This window comes from Notolabrus celidotus, chromosome 14, assembly GCF_009762535.1.
Source record: "Notolabrus celidotus isolate fNotCel1 chromosome 14, fNotCel1.pri, whole genome shotgun sequence".
Classification (NCBI taxonomy): Eukaryota; Metazoa; Chordata; class Actinopteri; order Labriformes; family Labridae; genus Notolabrus; species Notolabrus celidotus.
In genome coordinates, this window is record NC_048285.1 from 13,390,465 (window position 1) to 13,408,370 (window position 17,906).

A 17,906-nucleotide genomic window follows, 5' to 3' on the forward strand; every position below is an offset into this window, starting at 1 on the left:
ACAGTTGGTATTTTTCATGGCTATAAATCAACACATTACCATCACATTGCATCCCAATCAGACTTGTAATATTTAAAAGAAGATCTGTATTCTATTCATTAACTTCCACCATGAATGTACGCTTTACACAGCAACATTTCATAGCAACAGTCTGCTGTCTCTCAGTTTTGTAAAGAGCATGACTGTTTGTTCCCAATCAACAGCATCAGATGCTTTATATTCAGAACCTAATCCCCATAAGCAACAGGGTACAGATTTTGGTAGCTGAAGAGAAAGATAGGGATCATCAGCAGAAACAAAGGGCAGTTTTTCTTCTACTGTGACTTTAGTTCAGAGTTGCTGCTGTAAATCCACTCAGAGCCTTCCTGCATTAGCGATGACTGACAGTGACCCTCACATGGATGAAAGGATCAGTCTTGATGTCCTCGCAAACAATCACTGTTTCAGAGTCAGACCTCGCTCAGTCCAGGGTCACTCCTGCTCTCACACAGTGGTCCCTCAAGTCATAATGCTGATCGAAGAACAAAGCCAGCAGTGCATGTGGAAGCTTTGCTGCTGGAAGAAGACCGAGCCTGTCCTTCTTCCAAAACACATAATCTCCCCCAAGCTGCTCGGCAGGATGCTCAGTAAAGCGACAGCCTTGTAGCAGCACAGATCCACTCCACATTTTGTGCTCTGAATCATCTAACAAGTGTTTAAGTAATCACTTGCATAGCAAAATCTCATTTTCAATCCCCTCATCTTGGACTTTAAAAAGTTAGACATGCTAGAGGGCAAGCTTATTTACAAGGCCCTGTTAACACATAGAGCAACTCACAAAGTTAAAACAGAACAAGAGTATCAAAAGTTGAACAAAACAATACATTAAAAAGTAAAAAGATATTGGTTCTATTGTTATCCATGAAAGCATGTAGATGTTAATCAGAGGAAGCCCCAGAATGGAGCCTTGGGGAACCCCACCTGTATGTTTTGTCTCTTCAGATGTTATGTTGACTATGAAAGTAGTAGTCCTTGTCCATTAAGTAAGGGCCCAGGCCCCACTTTTGAATATAATAAATGTTGCAATAAAATTAACACATCAGTAGTGATTGTAGTAATTGTATTAAACACTGCCTCCTTTTAAGTAAGAAAAAAAGTTTTTTGAGCAATGCCCACAGAGGACTGCACTCACGCTGATCGTAAGCCTTTTGAGTAAACAATGTTTTGAGCAGACCCGATGCAGCTGAACCAGGGTATCATATTGTTCAGCAAAAAGTGGAATGGTCAGTTTTGTAACTTCCACACTGGCACTCTATGAGAAAGATTTTCAACATCTTTCACCGCTTATCCCATTCGGAGTAGCAGGGAGAAAACTCCATGATGAGAGGCTTTCAAAACAATTCTACACCTCCCTGATACTAGATCCTTAAAATGTACCTCCTATTGATGAAAATCTGAAGTCAATAATGACACAGGACTAGATGTTTTTGGGAGCAGGGAATATGTTGGAGATTGCTAAAAACATCACTCAGATTACTAAATGTGTTCCGTTGTTTATGATTCAGACTGATTTAGTACTCTGCCACAAACACATCCTTTTTCAACAGTGACCAACTATTGATCAGAATTCTTAAAATGAGAAAGAAATGGTTCTCTTTGGGGATGGCCCTTCTGGGTATAGTTAATCATTTATTTTGAAAGAACAACATAACTTCAAAGTAAAATATATACCCTTAAAGTCACCCTATAATGTCAAGAGAAAAGAGAAAATCTTTTAGACGCATATTGCAACACATATGGTTGGACATGGTTGCGGTCCTAACCATAAAATATGGACGTAGTATCCGTGACGTCACCCATCTGTCTCTGAAGTCCTGTTTTGAGGCCAATCGTCGGTGGGAGCCATATTGATGCTGTCGAGCAATTGTGACGTAAAGAGGCGGGCTTTGAGCCTCCTAGCCAACAGCTACAGTGTTCCCGCCTGTCAATCAAGTCAGCTGTGCCTCTCATTGGAAGACTTGTAATCTAAATATCTTCAAAATTGCAGTTTTTGAAAAATCTTCACCCCCCGTACAGCGTGTGCCGTTCAAGAAATGAGCTACCCAGACTACACTCGTCTTTTGTACCAGGCTGTAAACATGTTTATTTCTGCTGTAAAGATAGTTTTTTTTTAAATTGGTGTGTATGTGGTTTCCAGTACTTCCGGAGCCAGCCTCAAGCGGATCCTCGATGAACTGCAGTTTTTAGCACTTCCGCATTGGACTCATATTTTTAGACCGGAGGTTGCCGTTTGGTCCTAACCAAGCAAACAGCCAGTCATAGTTTAGGATTTTGGGGTAATAGCCTTTCCATGGACACCACCAGTCCCACCCAAAGGTAAGTATAGCCTGAATTTGACACACTAGCATGCGGTATGAGCAGGTGGGATATCTAAAGAGCCATAGATCACAAAGAGATTTCTTGAGAGCAGTAGGGTCATTTTTTCTCATTCTCTCATCCACCTCTTCTCATTTCTCAACACTACCAAGATGGACTCTTTGTGAGGAGACAGTGCATGTTGGTATGGAAACTGGCTTATAAACTGTTCAGGTTGCCAACGTTCTAACTTGCATAGCAACCACTGAGCAGCCTCTCAAAGTGTTGATGTGCAGCGGCTTTGTGATTTTCTGATGAATAGAAGTCAGGAAGGTTCGTTGTAATTGGTACGTGGATATTAAGCTTGTCATGATGACCCTGTATATAGCTGATAGCTACTGTAGCAAAGGAGTGCTGAAGGTTATGTGATTGTACAAAGAGAGCTGGATTTGTTAAGGTGACATACCAACAATCTGAATAACATGAGGCCCACACAGTTACCTTGAAATTTCCTGCTATGGAAATGAAGCACGTTGCTTGAAAAGTTATGAGTCATCTTGAGACCTTTGCTTATGAAACAGTTATGCTTTTATGATTTGATCAAATGATGAATTTCCAAACACTGAATAGAAATCTGGCACTTCAGAATAAAAGCCTCAGGTAGGTTTGGGCACATAGAGGTCCTGGTTGCAGCGTCCTTTAGACTATGACGACTCTGTCGTCAGTGTTTTTTTCAACATAAAGAGAAATGTTTCTACTTTCAGGGAAGAATGTTAAAGCCTTTCTTTGCTTTGTAAGCAAGAAGTTTCTGATATATTCTGTGATATAGAGTGAATGAAAGATGATGAATGTAATGCAAAGATTTTAAAGAGGCTTTATCCTGCCAACTACATACTGGCTGTTTGTTTATGAATCTTGTCGAGTTCAGACGCATTGCTTCACAGTGCTCTGCCTCACAGAGCTTAACCATCACACTGCACTGTTGAAAGAGGTTATCAATACAAACAATGCAGCTCGCTGTTTAGTTTGTGTGTGATTGCGTATGTCCGCATGGCTTTCCAAAGTAGGGCGTGTCATTGTCGCTTTCCTGCTGTTGTTTTATGCTTGTGTTGTTTAAGGAAATTAACTTGTGAGTAACAATAAGGTGAAATAACACACACTTACCTCTCTAAACTGTTAGTCATACACCATGTGGTGAACGCTTTTATCCAAAGCACTTTGCACTTCTGTGAGTGCAAAGATTTTTCAGGGTTGCATTGACAGCCTCGGCAGGGATTTCTCTTTGTTTTTATCAGCTCCATACAGCCCTATGAAATAAAAGCACAGAAATATGAACTGATTAAATGAAAGATTGAGTCTCCAATATAGTTCCATAGAGTTCAAATGTAAGCACTTGACTAGAAAGATTGAAAGATAGACGGATTTAAAGGTTGATTGATATAGATGACAGAGATGAAAATGTCCATCAAAAATACCTGTAGCAAAGTATGAAATGTACAATGTGCAAGATTCTTTGATACTGTGTGAGAGAAGATTATTTTCTTAATTGCTTTTTCAGCCAATGTTTTTTTTTCTATTTAGTTTCACAAAAAAAAAAAGAAGAAAACTGTTGATTAAAATAACTTGTCAGAGTCCAAAGTGATATCCTAATATTTTTAACTTCATAATCAACCAGACCGGAGTCAGGGTTATACATTCTCAGTGGTATATAACCAAGAAAAGCTGCAAATACTTTGGAGTAGCTGGAAGTAGTGAATCTGACAGTTTTTAAAAACCTATAAAATGACGATTTTCTAACCGTTGACTGGTTTTCTCATGATTTCTGCACTCATATAATGTGCAAAGATTTCTACCATGAATAAAAAGGAAGTGCTCAAAACCACTGCTTCCTTTGTTAGGCTACAATTTGAGTGGGTTGGGATATGATCCACCAAACCTGCAGCAGAGCCCCTTACACGCATAGCTGACCCAACCAAACACAATACACACTTCCCTCCAACCACAAGCATGTCCATTTACTGTGTCTCTCCATCTTCTCCGGATCCTAACACAGCTGAAGCACATCCACAAATACACATGGCTCATCAAGCTGAGCACATTTCTAAAGCAGCCACCTCAAGATGGAAGCCACTATTGTTCCCTGAGAGGAGGATGTCAGTGCAGCCCCCTTTCAAGCTGGGATGGAGACGCAAATGTGAAAGGCTCTCAAATTTTTTTCAGGTCAGGGTGATTGGTTTCAGAGGATGCTGTGTGGAAAATACTTCTGCAGGGTTTTATAGAAGCAGAAGAGGATAGAGTCATGAATGTTTATGTCTAAGGTGGTTATCTGTCACCTGAGAGGCTTCCCTTGAATAATCAGCCATTAATCAGTGAGTACAGTGTGCAAATATGTACCTTAGGCTGATTGGAAAAACTGCCCTGTAATTAGCTTTTTTAACAAAACAGTGATGCGAGCTACAAGAGAAAATAGAGATTTTTTCCCGGAACATTTTTCACTCATACGTTCTTTTAAAAAAATATTCTCTATTCTTTTTCGCTTGGATGAATCCACTTAGAGAGAACAGGTTCTGTGGGGGACAGGGGAGTTCAACTGACATAGGTGTATGTGTGTGTGGGTGTGTGCATCAGGATGCTGTTAATATAGCTTCACCATTATGCATATTAGCCCCATTCCCCTGAGTGCACCTACACCATTTAGAGCTTTCAATCACCCCCATGCTTTATGGGAGAAGTCAGGACACACACACACACGCACATGCACACGCACGCACACAAATTTCCATACATATGCACTTTCAATCACTGTTTTTTATGGACATTATATACACACATATAAAACTTCATCACAGCACTGACACACAACCACACACACAGCAGACCAAGGTTACTGGATTTATCCTCATCAGAGTCCAGGTCCCTGCTAATTATGCTCCTCTGCAATGTAGTTATTCATGCTGCTGCACTTTTTGTGTGTGTGTGTGTGTGTGTGTGTGTGTGTGTGTGTGTGTGTGTGTGTGTGTGTGTGAGTGCACGTGTGTGTGCGTGCACGTGTGTGTGTGTGTGTATGTGTGTGTGTGTGTAAAAGAGTAACACAGTAAGTAAGTGATCACACTGTGGGTTTTGTGTGTTGATTGCATCTGAGCAGCAACAACAGACCCTGTTTTAATCACAAACCTGGGATCAATACTCTATTCAGCCAAAGTAATGCCTTTCTATGTGTGTATGTTTGTGTGTGTGTGTGTGTGTGTGTGTGTGTGTGTGTGTGTGTGTGTGTGTGTGTGTATGTGTCTTAAAAGGTAATCTAGATCACACAGTCCTCAGCAGATGAGGGGAGACAGTCTTTGAGGAGAATTTGCTTTGAACCAACCCTTTTTCAGGTGTGTGTTTGTACTCTACCGATGCTTGTGTGTTTCTGAGCACCTATAAACCAAGAGTGTGTGTTTGTGTTTTTGAGCTTTCTGTGCATGACAAACAAAATTGATCAAATGAACAGTGTGTGCTGCCGATGATGTCTCCTATCTTGCCACTATTGATGCCAGTCAATACCTTTCACACTGAGTCACACTCACCTCATCATGACTCCATGACCCCGGGATCAAAGGATCAGCCGCTGCTTGGCCACTCCTGTGATCCCCACCTGTCTTCACCCCTACCTCTCCAAGCATTGATAAAACACATCAATAGAAACATTGAGTATAATCAGAGAAAATGCTTACAGAAGAATGTGCAAAGCGTCCCAAAAACCTTAATGAAGACTCAATCAATGTGACTTTTTCAAGTGGTCAAAACTCCGGAATTTTCTAACACTTAATGCGTATTCTAGGCAATTTCAGCCTCTAGTAAACATGCAACAACACTATTTAGTTGTGATTGTTTTCACAAACAATTACCAGTATCTCCTCCCAGTCAGGCCAATTTTCAGCACTTGAACCGAAGCAGCTTAATTCATTTGAATTAGATGAGCTGCTTTTGTTCGCTGGATGTAATCCAACTCTGTGATTATTTGCTGCAGTTAGCTTCAGATTTATTCTTTCAATGCCATTTTAAGCAATCAACGTTTTCCTTCCCTTTGAACAACAGTGTTAAAAAACAGGTTTACCTACCCAGAACCAGAAAAAGGCCCTTAGGATTAATTAAACTCTAAACCTAAAACTATAACAACCACCAGCTCAGTGCTGGCCTGACACAGTGGTGTCAGAAATACAGTTTGGCTGTGCTACAATGGGACTTTGTGAGTGGATTCATGCAGCTGCTGGGAAGCTTGTGTTTAGTAAATGACTTTGTGGTTTGTTGTAAGATTGATGGACTACATTAGACGGTCCTGTTCAACCTTTGGTACTGCATACGTCACTGCCAATGTCACCTCACAGAGTCAGCTGTCAGCGGCACATGGGACGCCTCCTGCAGCAGATGGGGGTTCATGATGAATCTGTCGAGTGATTGGATGCATAGAGCGCTGTGCTGGTGCAGATAAATCTTTTCAATGTATGTAGCCTTGTAAATATGCTTGTGACTCTGGTTGTGATCGGCTGATTGTACAACTAAATCAGAGTTGATATCTGTAGTTGTTGTTTTTGAAGTGAACCAGGGTAAAAGATATCTGCAGAGAAAATATAACAGTTAAATATTTTTGTATACCTTTTATACCCTGGAAGAACACTGGACTTATGTCTTTCATTACATTCCTTTTGATTTTCAACATCAGTGTTTGGGTTACAGTTTACTTCAATTAGCAAAATTGGTAGAGTTGGCTCCATCTGCAGCAGCTGATTGCCTAGCTTTCAATTTGGTTCTCCAGCTGATTCCTCAACAAAGGGACTGAGCTGACTGAGGTCCCCTGTGAGTAATACACTTACTTTGACAAGCACCTCAAACAAACCTTCTTAAAACAAGAGAACGATCCCTTTGACAGTGCAAACGGCACGAGCACTGTAAACTATGATAAACATAGCTACTGAAAAATCTTTCCAGTAAGTCCATGTTTAAGCCACATGGAGCATGCAACCAAATCAAATTATCCATATCTTAAACATTTAGTCCCTAAAGTCTATGAAATCCCTGAAAATATATCTATATCAGCCTAGGATTAGCCTGATTTCTGACCTAAAAGCTCCAAAAGAGCTAAATAAATTGGGCTTCAAGTGATATTTTAAGTAACAATTGAAGCTTATTTCCGTATTTTGTCTCCGAAATCAACCTGATATGATTCATAAAAGCATTTCCAAGTCTGTTACTTCTATTTTTAGGTTAAAATTATGCAAATCAAATGTAAGTTTCAGGTTCAAATTGTTACTAAAGAATAAGAAACGATCTGACTGCATGCAGGGAGTCAGCCAACACTGATGATGGTTGGTTTCAGGTTCTTATTGCATTGCTTCCACAATGTCAAAGCCAGATACATTATATCATTATATTACAGTTTTTTTCGATTGCTTAAACACGATTTTGAAAACAGGGCCCATTTTGTCAAAACACTACACACAATTCACACAACCACACACACAAGTAGCAGAACACTTCAGGTCCTTTGCAAAATGAAACACCCTCGTACACTAATTTATCAAAACCATATTTTGTTACCATATGAAACACACACGTTTCATATGACTGAATTCTGATGGAACCAGTTACACACTGCTGTAGCTAACCTAAAACACTTTTAGCAATTCTACTTCTCAGTGATAAGAGTACTGTAAGTGAAGTACACAGAGAAAGTGCAAATATACAATAAATTCAACACCACACTGCACAAGACCAATGCTGCAGACTGATGAACATATCATTTGTTTCTCTCTATATACCCAAATCAGTCAACATGTCAACATGAAGAATCACAACCGAACATGTCACAGTTTTCATGCTACTACAGTGCTGTGCATAACACTGTAAGCTCAGCAAATATCAGACAAACATGAAATACTGGATCCAGTTGCAGGTGAACTCACCTGCTGCATTTTTATAGTGCTTAAACCTGATTGGTGTGTCTACAATTAAGCAATTATGTGTTTGGGTTTGCTCACCTGATGGCTGTGTTTAAACGATTGGCTCATAGGTGTGGTCATTTGAAAGTCAGTGCTTTGGAATTGCAAGGAAGTGACATCATGATATACTTCTGTGTCTAATGTATACAGGTGTGTTCAGTGTTTTGTAAATCACTGTTTGTATTGTTTTGCAAAAAGTGTAACGCTGACATTTTGCTTACAGTGGTGTCGATCTGGGCCGATGTTTTGCTCCTTGAGTGTAAGGTTTTGATAATTGTGTAATACTTTTAATTTTATTGTTTATTCAGTCGTAAAAAACTGTAATAGCTTCTCAGTATTGTAGTGATGACAAGTCATGACATGCATGTCCACAAGAGGGCACTTGTCAAGAAACGTAAATATAGGCAATTTTAGATGTTTGGACCAATGAGTGAAGGTTTTGTGGTGATGAAAGCACCCAAAAACTGTTAAAAGACCTTAGACCTCCTGTTGTGAAGCTGTTTTTGATCAAACATTAAGATTTAAAAGAAGGTTGCCTCACTCTGAGAGTGGTTATTAGTATTTTTGGTATTTGAGATAAGAATTTATCTTCTCTCCATGCGTTAATGAATCAACCTTCCTCTGCATGTGGAGTGTAATGATCTTGTTTGAATATATCCTTCCAGTGTACACACTGACAGTATTGACAGTAGTAAACTGTAACATGTGGAGGGTTTAGGTAGGCAGTAAGACCCAGAGGAGGAGGAGAGAGAAAGAGAGAGAGAGAGAGAGAGAGAGAGAGAGAGAGAGAGAGAGAGACAGAGAGAGAGAGAGAGAGAGAGAGAGAGACAGAGAGAGAGACAGAGAGAGAGAGGTGGGAGGAGAGAGGAGGAGGGACTGTGTTCACTCTCAGCTCTCTGCGTTGCGGCGTGTGGTGTTAGCGCAGCCAGAGTGTGTCTCAGACTGCCGGCGCGGGTGTGTGCATCGGTGCGTCCGCTGTGTGTGTGAATGTGACTCCAGCGCTCTCTCTGCGTACGACAGGTGGAGATGACATGACTGCGCTCGAGAGGAAGAAAGGGAAGGACCTGTAAGGACTTCACACACACTCACTCTCTCTCTCACACACACACACACACACACACACACAGACACACACACAAACACATAGACACGTAAACACACTCACCTTTTACCCCACATTCCCTCACACACACACACACCTTTAAATTCCTACACTCTGCGGTTCAGGGTAAAGACAAGTTGTTGACTGTGTGTGCTAAGTGTGTAAAAATGCTCCTTTCAGCAGCTTATCATTAGAGTCTCAGCTGACTCCATGTGTGCACAGCAAACCTGCACACACACTTTCACACACTCAGGTTCTGACTGTTATTTTTGATGCCTGCAGACGTGGTCAGCAAGTGTTTCTGCGTCCTGAGGAGAGTTCAGCTCCAGCCCTGAATACAAGACAGTCCACCACGCTGTCTGAGCAACTCCAGGTAAGAGTCACCCAGTGGCTTCTTCTCTTCTCTTCTCATGTTCTCCTCTATTCACCATGCTGTCTGAAAAACAGGATGCTACATAGCTCACGCCCTTTGCCCTCTCCTCTCTTCCTTTTCCTTTCATTTGTTTTCTACTATCATCTTTTATCTGCTCAGGCAAATTATGTTTAGACTACGACACATTTACTTCAGTACACATGTACTCCTAAAAAATCTGTCTCCTAATTCCTTCTTAAATTTCTTGCCTTCTGTTGTTCTCTTAAAATTTTAAACACATGAACACACTCCTGTCCTTTTATTATCCCCTCATCATTCTTGTTTTTGGGAACGTTGAACTTAAGCCCAGAGGAGGTAAGTTGCAGCTCCTGTTGCTGCAGCTTTCTCTTTCGCTGTTGATTGAGTCGGTAGGATACCTATTACTTGCCAAGGGCTTCTGTGTGTGAGTGTAAGTGTGTGTGTGTGTGTGTGTGTGTGTGTGTGTGTGTGTGTGTGTGTGTGTGTGTGTGTGTGTGTGTGTGTGTGTGTGAGTGTAAGTGTTTGTGTGTGTGTGTGTGTGTGTGTGTGTGTGTGTGTGTGTGTGTGTGTGTATGGGTTGTGGGTGTGTGTGATAGAGGGCTCAGATAAAAGACGGGAAGATAAAACAAAACAGCAATAAACATGAAAGGTAGGAAATTAAAGCAAGTGACATTTTCGTTTGAACAGCAGAGTGCAACCGTCTGTATTTGTGTGTCTCACATGCAAGTTTGTGAGAGTGTGTTCATGTGTGTGTGTGTGTTTTCAGGATACTACATTTTACAGTTGAGTTGATGCAATTTGTTTTTGACATTCCCAGAGTGGTAAGCCTCTCGCTTTCGCCCTCCTCCATCTCCTCTTGGTCTTTTGTGTTACTCTGGTTTTTGACACACAAGCTGAGACTGACGATCTAAAATTGTTGCTTTCTTGTATCCTCACACGTGGGAACACGCAGCTCTATTTTGAGAGTGTGTGTCTGTATGCAGAGTCTGTTTGTGCATTTGCGTGTCTGCATTGGTATTTTTCTATTGCAGAGAGATTTAATGATGCTGGCAGCAAAATAGCAAAAAAAATGTTTGATTGGCTGCCAGTGTCGACATGTTCTGCTCAGATCCAATTACCTAGGCAGATATACACTCACAGTGACGCAGGCATATGTGCACACACTTTGATGACACACAACTCCACAATCAAGGGTTTTTCCATCTTTACATGAAAGAGATAAACAATCATGTAAATTATACTCTCTACTTGGAAGTTCTTGCTCATTATAGGGCAAAGATACTGTATATACACATATTTATATAAATGCATGTACATTAGTTACTTTGTCTTTACTTTCTACTTCTATAAATCCCTCAACATACTATTATCACCTGGAATTTCAAACATGCTCTCCACATAATGACACTCTTTTGTGTTTTTGATGTAAAGGTACATTCCCTTTATTTATTTGATTTGTATCAGTGGCTGAAGTGTGCATGTCCTTACAGTGCTGATGCACTACTGGATCAGCCTGCAGCATTTAATTCCACAGTCATGTTACGTTGCTGAAAGTCTTGCTCAACTACATTCCTCTCTTGCAGCCTTTGTGTGTTTCCAAAGGTTTGTTGCTAAAGCGTCACTGTACTATAATTTGGTCTGAGTCGGCTGCTGAACATTGGGCGTGTGCAGCGCCACCTGCAGTAGCTGCTTGATATTTGTGGCTACATTTAACAGGGTATATTCTCTTTCTATTGATTGACTTAAATCAGAAAGCTTTTACTGTTTTGTCTCTCGGTTTCCACGAAAAGGTTTTGGTGATCTCTTGACTTTCATCTTCTGATGTGATGGATTAAGTTGAGACTTCTCTGAATGGAAGCATCTGAGTGTTCAAAGACGCTAAGCCTATTTCTATATTATATCAGTGTAATTGCATGTTTGCGTGCTTTTGTAGATTTTTAGATGTAGGAGTGAAACTGCTGGATGCATGTTTGCGTGTGTGTGTGTGTGTGTGTACTTTTACCCATGTGTGTGTATGTGCTGTGAGGCAGAAAATGCAGCAGGTTAAGCTCCTCTCAGTCTCCAGCTGAACAGATGTGAGGATTATTTCGTCAGTGAATCTGGGTGGTGCTTTCGTGTCTGTGAGGGAGAGCCAAGCGAGCTCCATCAAATTCAACAAAATGAGTGTTTGTGTGATCCTGGGGCTGCCCCTGACCGAGGATTTTCCTTGGGGACAACTTGAGTCAGTTTAAGCCACTACTTGATGTTGAATTGTTTAATTTGATTTTATTGACATACATTTTCTAAACAATCAGAAAATACTTTGAGTCCTGAGGCCTGAAAACAATCTACTGAGTGTCGTTGTTTCTGTGCTGCATTACAAAAAATACCAGTCCACGATAAAAATCCATCAAAAGATAAATCTTACAAGCTCATGCATTAATGGAGCCTTGTGATGATGACAATGCTAACAGTGAATGATTCTGAGTGGGTCGCAAAAACCAACAAATAGACTCAGCATCATAACTATAAAATTCATCATTTTCCATGCTTTGGTTCCTAAAACTTGGTAGACCTCCTTTGTGTTCAGCTCCTCTTTGAGCTGAACACGTAAGCTTCAGTCTGGGTCATAGCTGCTACCGAGCTAACCAGTGAGAAGAATAGTGAAAGGCCTCATTGTAAAGTATTATAAATTAGCTCTTTGTTCACTCAGTAAAGTGAACATGATCACATCCTTTCTTCTCAGCCAATGATCTTGTACCTGAACTTACTCGGACACTTTCTGCTGAAGACTGTAAATCAAGGTCCCTTGGTAAAGAAGTGTCCGCTGTACATTGTCCTACTTTCTTCTCTCATACTGTACACAGGAGAGATTTACATGAGACTCCATAAAGAATAAATAACATGCATGCATAACCCTTACAGACATCTTCCTCGAGGATGAAGTCTCTCTGTTACGCAATGGTAAAACAGAGAACAGAGAAAGATGCAGCTCCCGGCTGTAGTTTTAGGCTTTTCTCCCCCAATGAAACCTTGTTCAACGAAGACTCTCTGACTGTCATTATTGGGCGGCTCTTTATTATGCATTAAATGTTGCTCTTATGTTCTACATGCTGGCGTATCAATGTAAGTGCAAATTCTGTTTCATAACCGTCCATTTTTCCACATACTGGGCTACAACCATCAACCATAAATCAACCGTAATGAGCCGTAAACGGATGTACGATCTATGCAGTCAGAGGCTCAGTGAGTCATTTAGCTGAGATAATGTTCCCAAAGCAATGGAATGTTCTGGGTAAAGGACCATTTGGGCTTGATACAAAGGCATGGCATGCCATTATGTATGTCTCTGTGTTAGCAGTGATTCCGGGAGCAACATTAAGTAGAGGCCCGGATAGACTGACCTTATTGATGTGTAAGCGTGCTGGATGGAGTGGGTTCAACCTTCTAGAGTTTGTCCTCTGCTGTGTAATACGTTTAAATGTGAGCGGCTTCGCTAGTGAGGGGAATGCAAAAAGAGTATTTGTTAAGGAAATTCAATGTGATGACATCAGTTGTACTTTGTTGTGGGCATGTCTGCGTTTGTTATTGATCTGTTATTCTGATCTGACCTCACACATTTGATACTGCAATGTCAGGTCATTATTTTACTTGTTGGTTTGCAGACTGTGACCAGACTTTAAGCAATTCATTTTATTAAAAAAGTATGATGCAGAAATAAAACAAAAAAACAGTGAAGCTTCAGCCAACTTTTTGGAAACCAACTTTAACCTTAAGATCAGACTTGGCCACTTCAGCTTGATGTGAAACCTTTAATGTGTATTTCTCCTTATCTTAAGTGGGCACCAGCAGCCTGATGTGCAGCAGTAAGCAGAGAATACAGACCCTGATACTCAGCACATTTAACAGGCTCCACCATAACACTGTGTTTGTGAGCACTTGACGTGTATAAGATTGAAACAAATGATCTTTACAGGCAGCACAGGACCAGTGACCTATGTAGGCAGTATAGCTGTGTATCATATGTGGAGTGGTGGAGAAGCCACTACAGGGAAAATGGATTGTAAGTGATTTTGCACCACCATATAACCGCTGTATTGCATGGCCTCTTCACACCTGCAGAGGCTGTGTTCTCTGTGACTCAAGTAAACCCAGACGCCACAGTAACAGCATGTAGAAAATCTCTCCTTTTTATTGAGTTTCTATTTTCTTGTAGCGTAGTGTATTTGATCCATAGTGTTGTGATCATATTAAAGTCACCTATCACTGTCACTCATCGAGTTTATGTCCCCTGACCGGTTGCTCTTCCCTTCTGTTTTATAACATTGATCGCTTGCGCCTTGAATTAAACTACTAGGAACAGGATCCATAACATGCAACAATTCCCAACCCTGTTGCAAATGCCAGGGGACTTGAGGATAACAGGTAAGGCGTGATGTGCATGAGCAGTAGCTGCAGTGGCGGAGAATGTGCTGTGAGTTGACAGCTCGAATCGATCGCCTGGTTGGCGATGGCTGTAGGCAAGCTGGGCTGGTGCATCAGCTGATCCAGAATGCAAAGCAAGTTGAGTGGTGTGTGTGTGTGTGAAGTAAAATTCAGACTTTGTCTTATGTTTTTTATTTTTTATTTAGTGTTATTGATTCAAGCGTGAGGATGTGAATCACAATGAATGTATGAAATAGGTAATTGCATATAGAAAGCATTATTTTAGCCAGTTTTTGGCTACTTTTCGTGTGCATGTTCAGTTATAAATTCAGAGGTTGCTCCACTTGCTCAAAGTAAGAGCAGATCGGCATTAAAATACCACCCACCTGTGCTGTGCTGTGCAAGGTAAAGTAGCTAACCCTCCTCTAAGCAGCAAAAACACTGACTGGTGCTGACTCAGAGACACAGAAGAGACAGAAAAGATGGACAGCCAGTAGTAAACACTGCATCAGTAATAAACTGTTAAATAAAACACCACCAATGTCTGCAGATCTCTTCAGTCTGAATGTTAAGCTGAAGTTTTCTGGATCTGTTTGTTCAAACTACTTCCCATGGCTTCCTCCAGTAGTTTAACACAACAGTGTATGAGCTGTGTACAGCTGTTAAACAAATACATATTTCATCATACCCTATATTCCTATTTTTTCCTTGTTTTTACCAGATACTTCAATTAAGTTATCTGAAAGATTGCAAAATCTGAAAACATTACCACAAACTCTTTTGAAAGGAGTTAAAAAAGCCAAATAGACGAAGAGGAACTGGTTCAGTGTGTAACAACAGGATATGATTGATAAGTTCCCCCTTCAAGCTTATGTAAAGAGATTTTCAGTTGTTTTAAACTGAGTGAAATTTGTACTGATACCTCTGCATGACTTACCAAAGCAAACAAGACCAGCTGAAACATTAATTGTTTTTATGTTGTTTATTTCAGTGCCTGAAATGTCTATGCTTGGTATAGGTGTCAGATGAAAACTTACATTTTGAATGTGCTTTTGTATATTTTTTATACCCATGACCAAAAGTCAAATTAAGTAAAGGCAAGATAACAATGCAACAACACTACTTTATCATTACTACTTCATTCATCTGTTTCACCAGCTCCATGACAGAACCTTCAAATTAAATTAAAATTTAGCATCATCCTCTGCTTGTGATTCTGCATCACATGTTGTCCACAAACACCCAGTCTTCGATGAAATCCCTCAAAAATCCTCAAATAGCCTGGAAACCTTTTTTTGGGTGCTGATAGAGTACCTTGCTTCCATCTGTTTTCACAGTATTACAATATGCTTATTTTTATATCAATATCAATTTTTTGTTAGTAAGACAATCATCGTCAGTACCTGATATTGCGACAGCCCCTCTTCATATTTTATACTGGTATATTAGTCACACCTGTGTATGAATGAAAAAATGTATTTAAAGTTCATCTTACACACTAAATTTCACCATAAGTACACCCTGCACCACTGCACGTGACTAAAAGCCTTTTCCTCATTGCCTGTCTCTGCGAGCTTCTCTAAAGATCCTCTCGGTTGCGGATGATTTGCATCATCAAATAGTCTTTTAGTGGAGAAACTTCCAGGATGTCTGGTGTTGAAGAACACTTTTCAGACTCTTTTTTTTCTCACCCCGTACTGCTTGTTCATTATTTGTTTTATAATTACAAACACTTGAATCCTCTCCAAACTTCTTTCCATATAAATGAAGTTCTTCTGTTTATTTGATCATTTCCCCTGCTGCTGAGCATTCCTTCTGTATGAAGGCTCACTGTGGCAGAATGATGCAAATCCATTACACTGGGGGAGAAGTGTTTTACATTTCAGGGGCACACCACTGTGGCATTACGGGCTGTAGGGTTCAAAGTGATGAGAAGAAATTTACACAAGTAGGGACCACTGAGCTTCGCCTGCCACGCCACTTTGAATCACACGTTGTGATAAATGACCACAGACACAAGGGCACCTTCACTTCACAGCAGCCCTAAGAGTGCTTTATATATATATATATGTGTGTGTGTGTGCTTGTGTGTGTTTTTGTGTGTCAGGATTTGTGCTTTTTCTTTGATAAATGGACTGTATTATTCAGTGCTGCTGAATTTTATCTCAAGTGGATCCCTACAGGGTATTATGTGAGCTCTTTCTCTTTGTTTATGTGTGTGTGTGTGTGTGTGTGTGTGTGTGTGTGTGTGTTTGTGTGTGTCTTTTTCTGTGTGTTTGCCTGTTTGCTTGTTTTACTGTTTTTCCACAGTCCACTATCCTACAGACGCACATACCTTCAGATAGATATACAGTCTGGCTGTATATTTGCTGCCGTGCAAACCCCCTGCTGACTTGCTATACTCAAAAGAGTGCGAGGAGGTATTAGAACCCCTTCCATTCATTCCCACAGCTAGCTAATAATCATGACACATTCACTGTTTATTGGCTGCGGTAATATAATTAAACATGAGGCGAGAGGGCACAGATTCTTCCGAGCTCTGCTGATACACACAGAGAGGTGGCACAGGGTGTTGCAGTGTACCTGCTTGTTACCATAATCTGCTGTCCTCAGGAGGTAGAATGGGTGATTTATTCATTGCAGAGTTGGTTGTTTGCTCCTCCTGACCATGCATGCATGCAGTCTATTACTATGAAGTGTTTCAAAACTGAAGTAGAGAAGGTACAACTTTCCTAGAATTGTACATGAAGTGTTGCATTCACCCAGTAGGATTTTTAAAGCTGGAGTACAGTACTTATCTTCTATTGAACAGCCTGGGAGGCACAAGAAACAACACGAGTCATCATTCACCTAACGTAGGCAGGAAGACCACAGAAAAGGTCTTCTTCTGCAACTGTTTCTTAAAGTGATGCTTCAGACTCTGTTTCCTTTTGTTGAATGACACTTCTGCAAATCTTTGAAAACTGCTATAGCTTTAAAAAAAAAAAGTGTGCATTACATGAGTCCTTTTTTTCATGATAACACCAACTGATTTTCCCCACTTGAAGTCCTCACTTTTCTTGGGTTACCTGCTTCAACAGGTGCTGATTGAAGTGATTAAAGTCCTTGAAATGGGATAATTTTAGAAATCCTTTGGTGATTGAAAAGTTTGAAAAGTGGAGGACAAAGTTGCAGGTGAATTGATCATAATACACCTGGCCCTGGTGTAGGGGCACCAATTCAAACTTAGGATAAACATGACAAGTTTTGAAGAGTTCTGTCACATGACTAAAACTTATTTAAGAGTATACACAATTATATATTGAATTCAGACAATCAAGTGAAATCAAAAGTAGATGTTTTGAGCCAGGTGGCTTTTTGGGAGTAACTTTGGCCACAGGGCATAAGTGCATTTATAGAAATGACCAATGCCTATAATATACAGAAAAGCTTTTCCATCAACAATAAAAAAAAAAAAGTTGCAATATTTCTTGGCTGTTTTCTGAGCCAGTGTGTAAAATCTATGTAAAACTTAAGGTGGGTGGCCCGCCCACGCTCCTTTCTACAAAAACAGTACATGGCTGTGTCTTCAGCTGGCATTGCTGCTGCAGAAGCTCCACAGCAGCCAGGCCCAGTTAGATAAGGATGAGAGAGCAGAGGCAGCATGAGTAAGAGACAGTTTGTCCAAAACAGCACCATCAGGGAGGATGGATAG

At 40.5% G+C, this 17,906-nt stretch overlaps 1 protein-coding gene across 2 annotated transcripts in view; it reads left to right on the plus strand.

The window, feature by feature from the left end:
* The window catches only part of LOC117825755 (cGMP-dependent 3',5'-cyclic phosphodiesterase), a 169,591-nt gene that overhangs the window by 52,694 nt on the left and 98,991 nt on the right, over nucleotides 1–17,906 (plus strand). The window contains exons 1-2 of one of the 2 annotated variants that reach the window (XM_034701683.1): nucleotides 9,148–9,381; nucleotides 9,700–9,790. In XM_034701683.1, the coding sequence (XP_034557574.1) occupies nucleotides 9,347–9,381; nucleotides 9,700–9,790 (126 nt within the window). In that variant the 5' untranslated portion in view covers nucleotides 9,148–9,346. Of the gene's footprint in view, nucleotides 1–9,147; nucleotides 9,382–9,699; nucleotides 9,791–17,906 lie in introns of those variants that run through there. The other variant, XM_034701682.1, reaches the window with a different exon arrangement.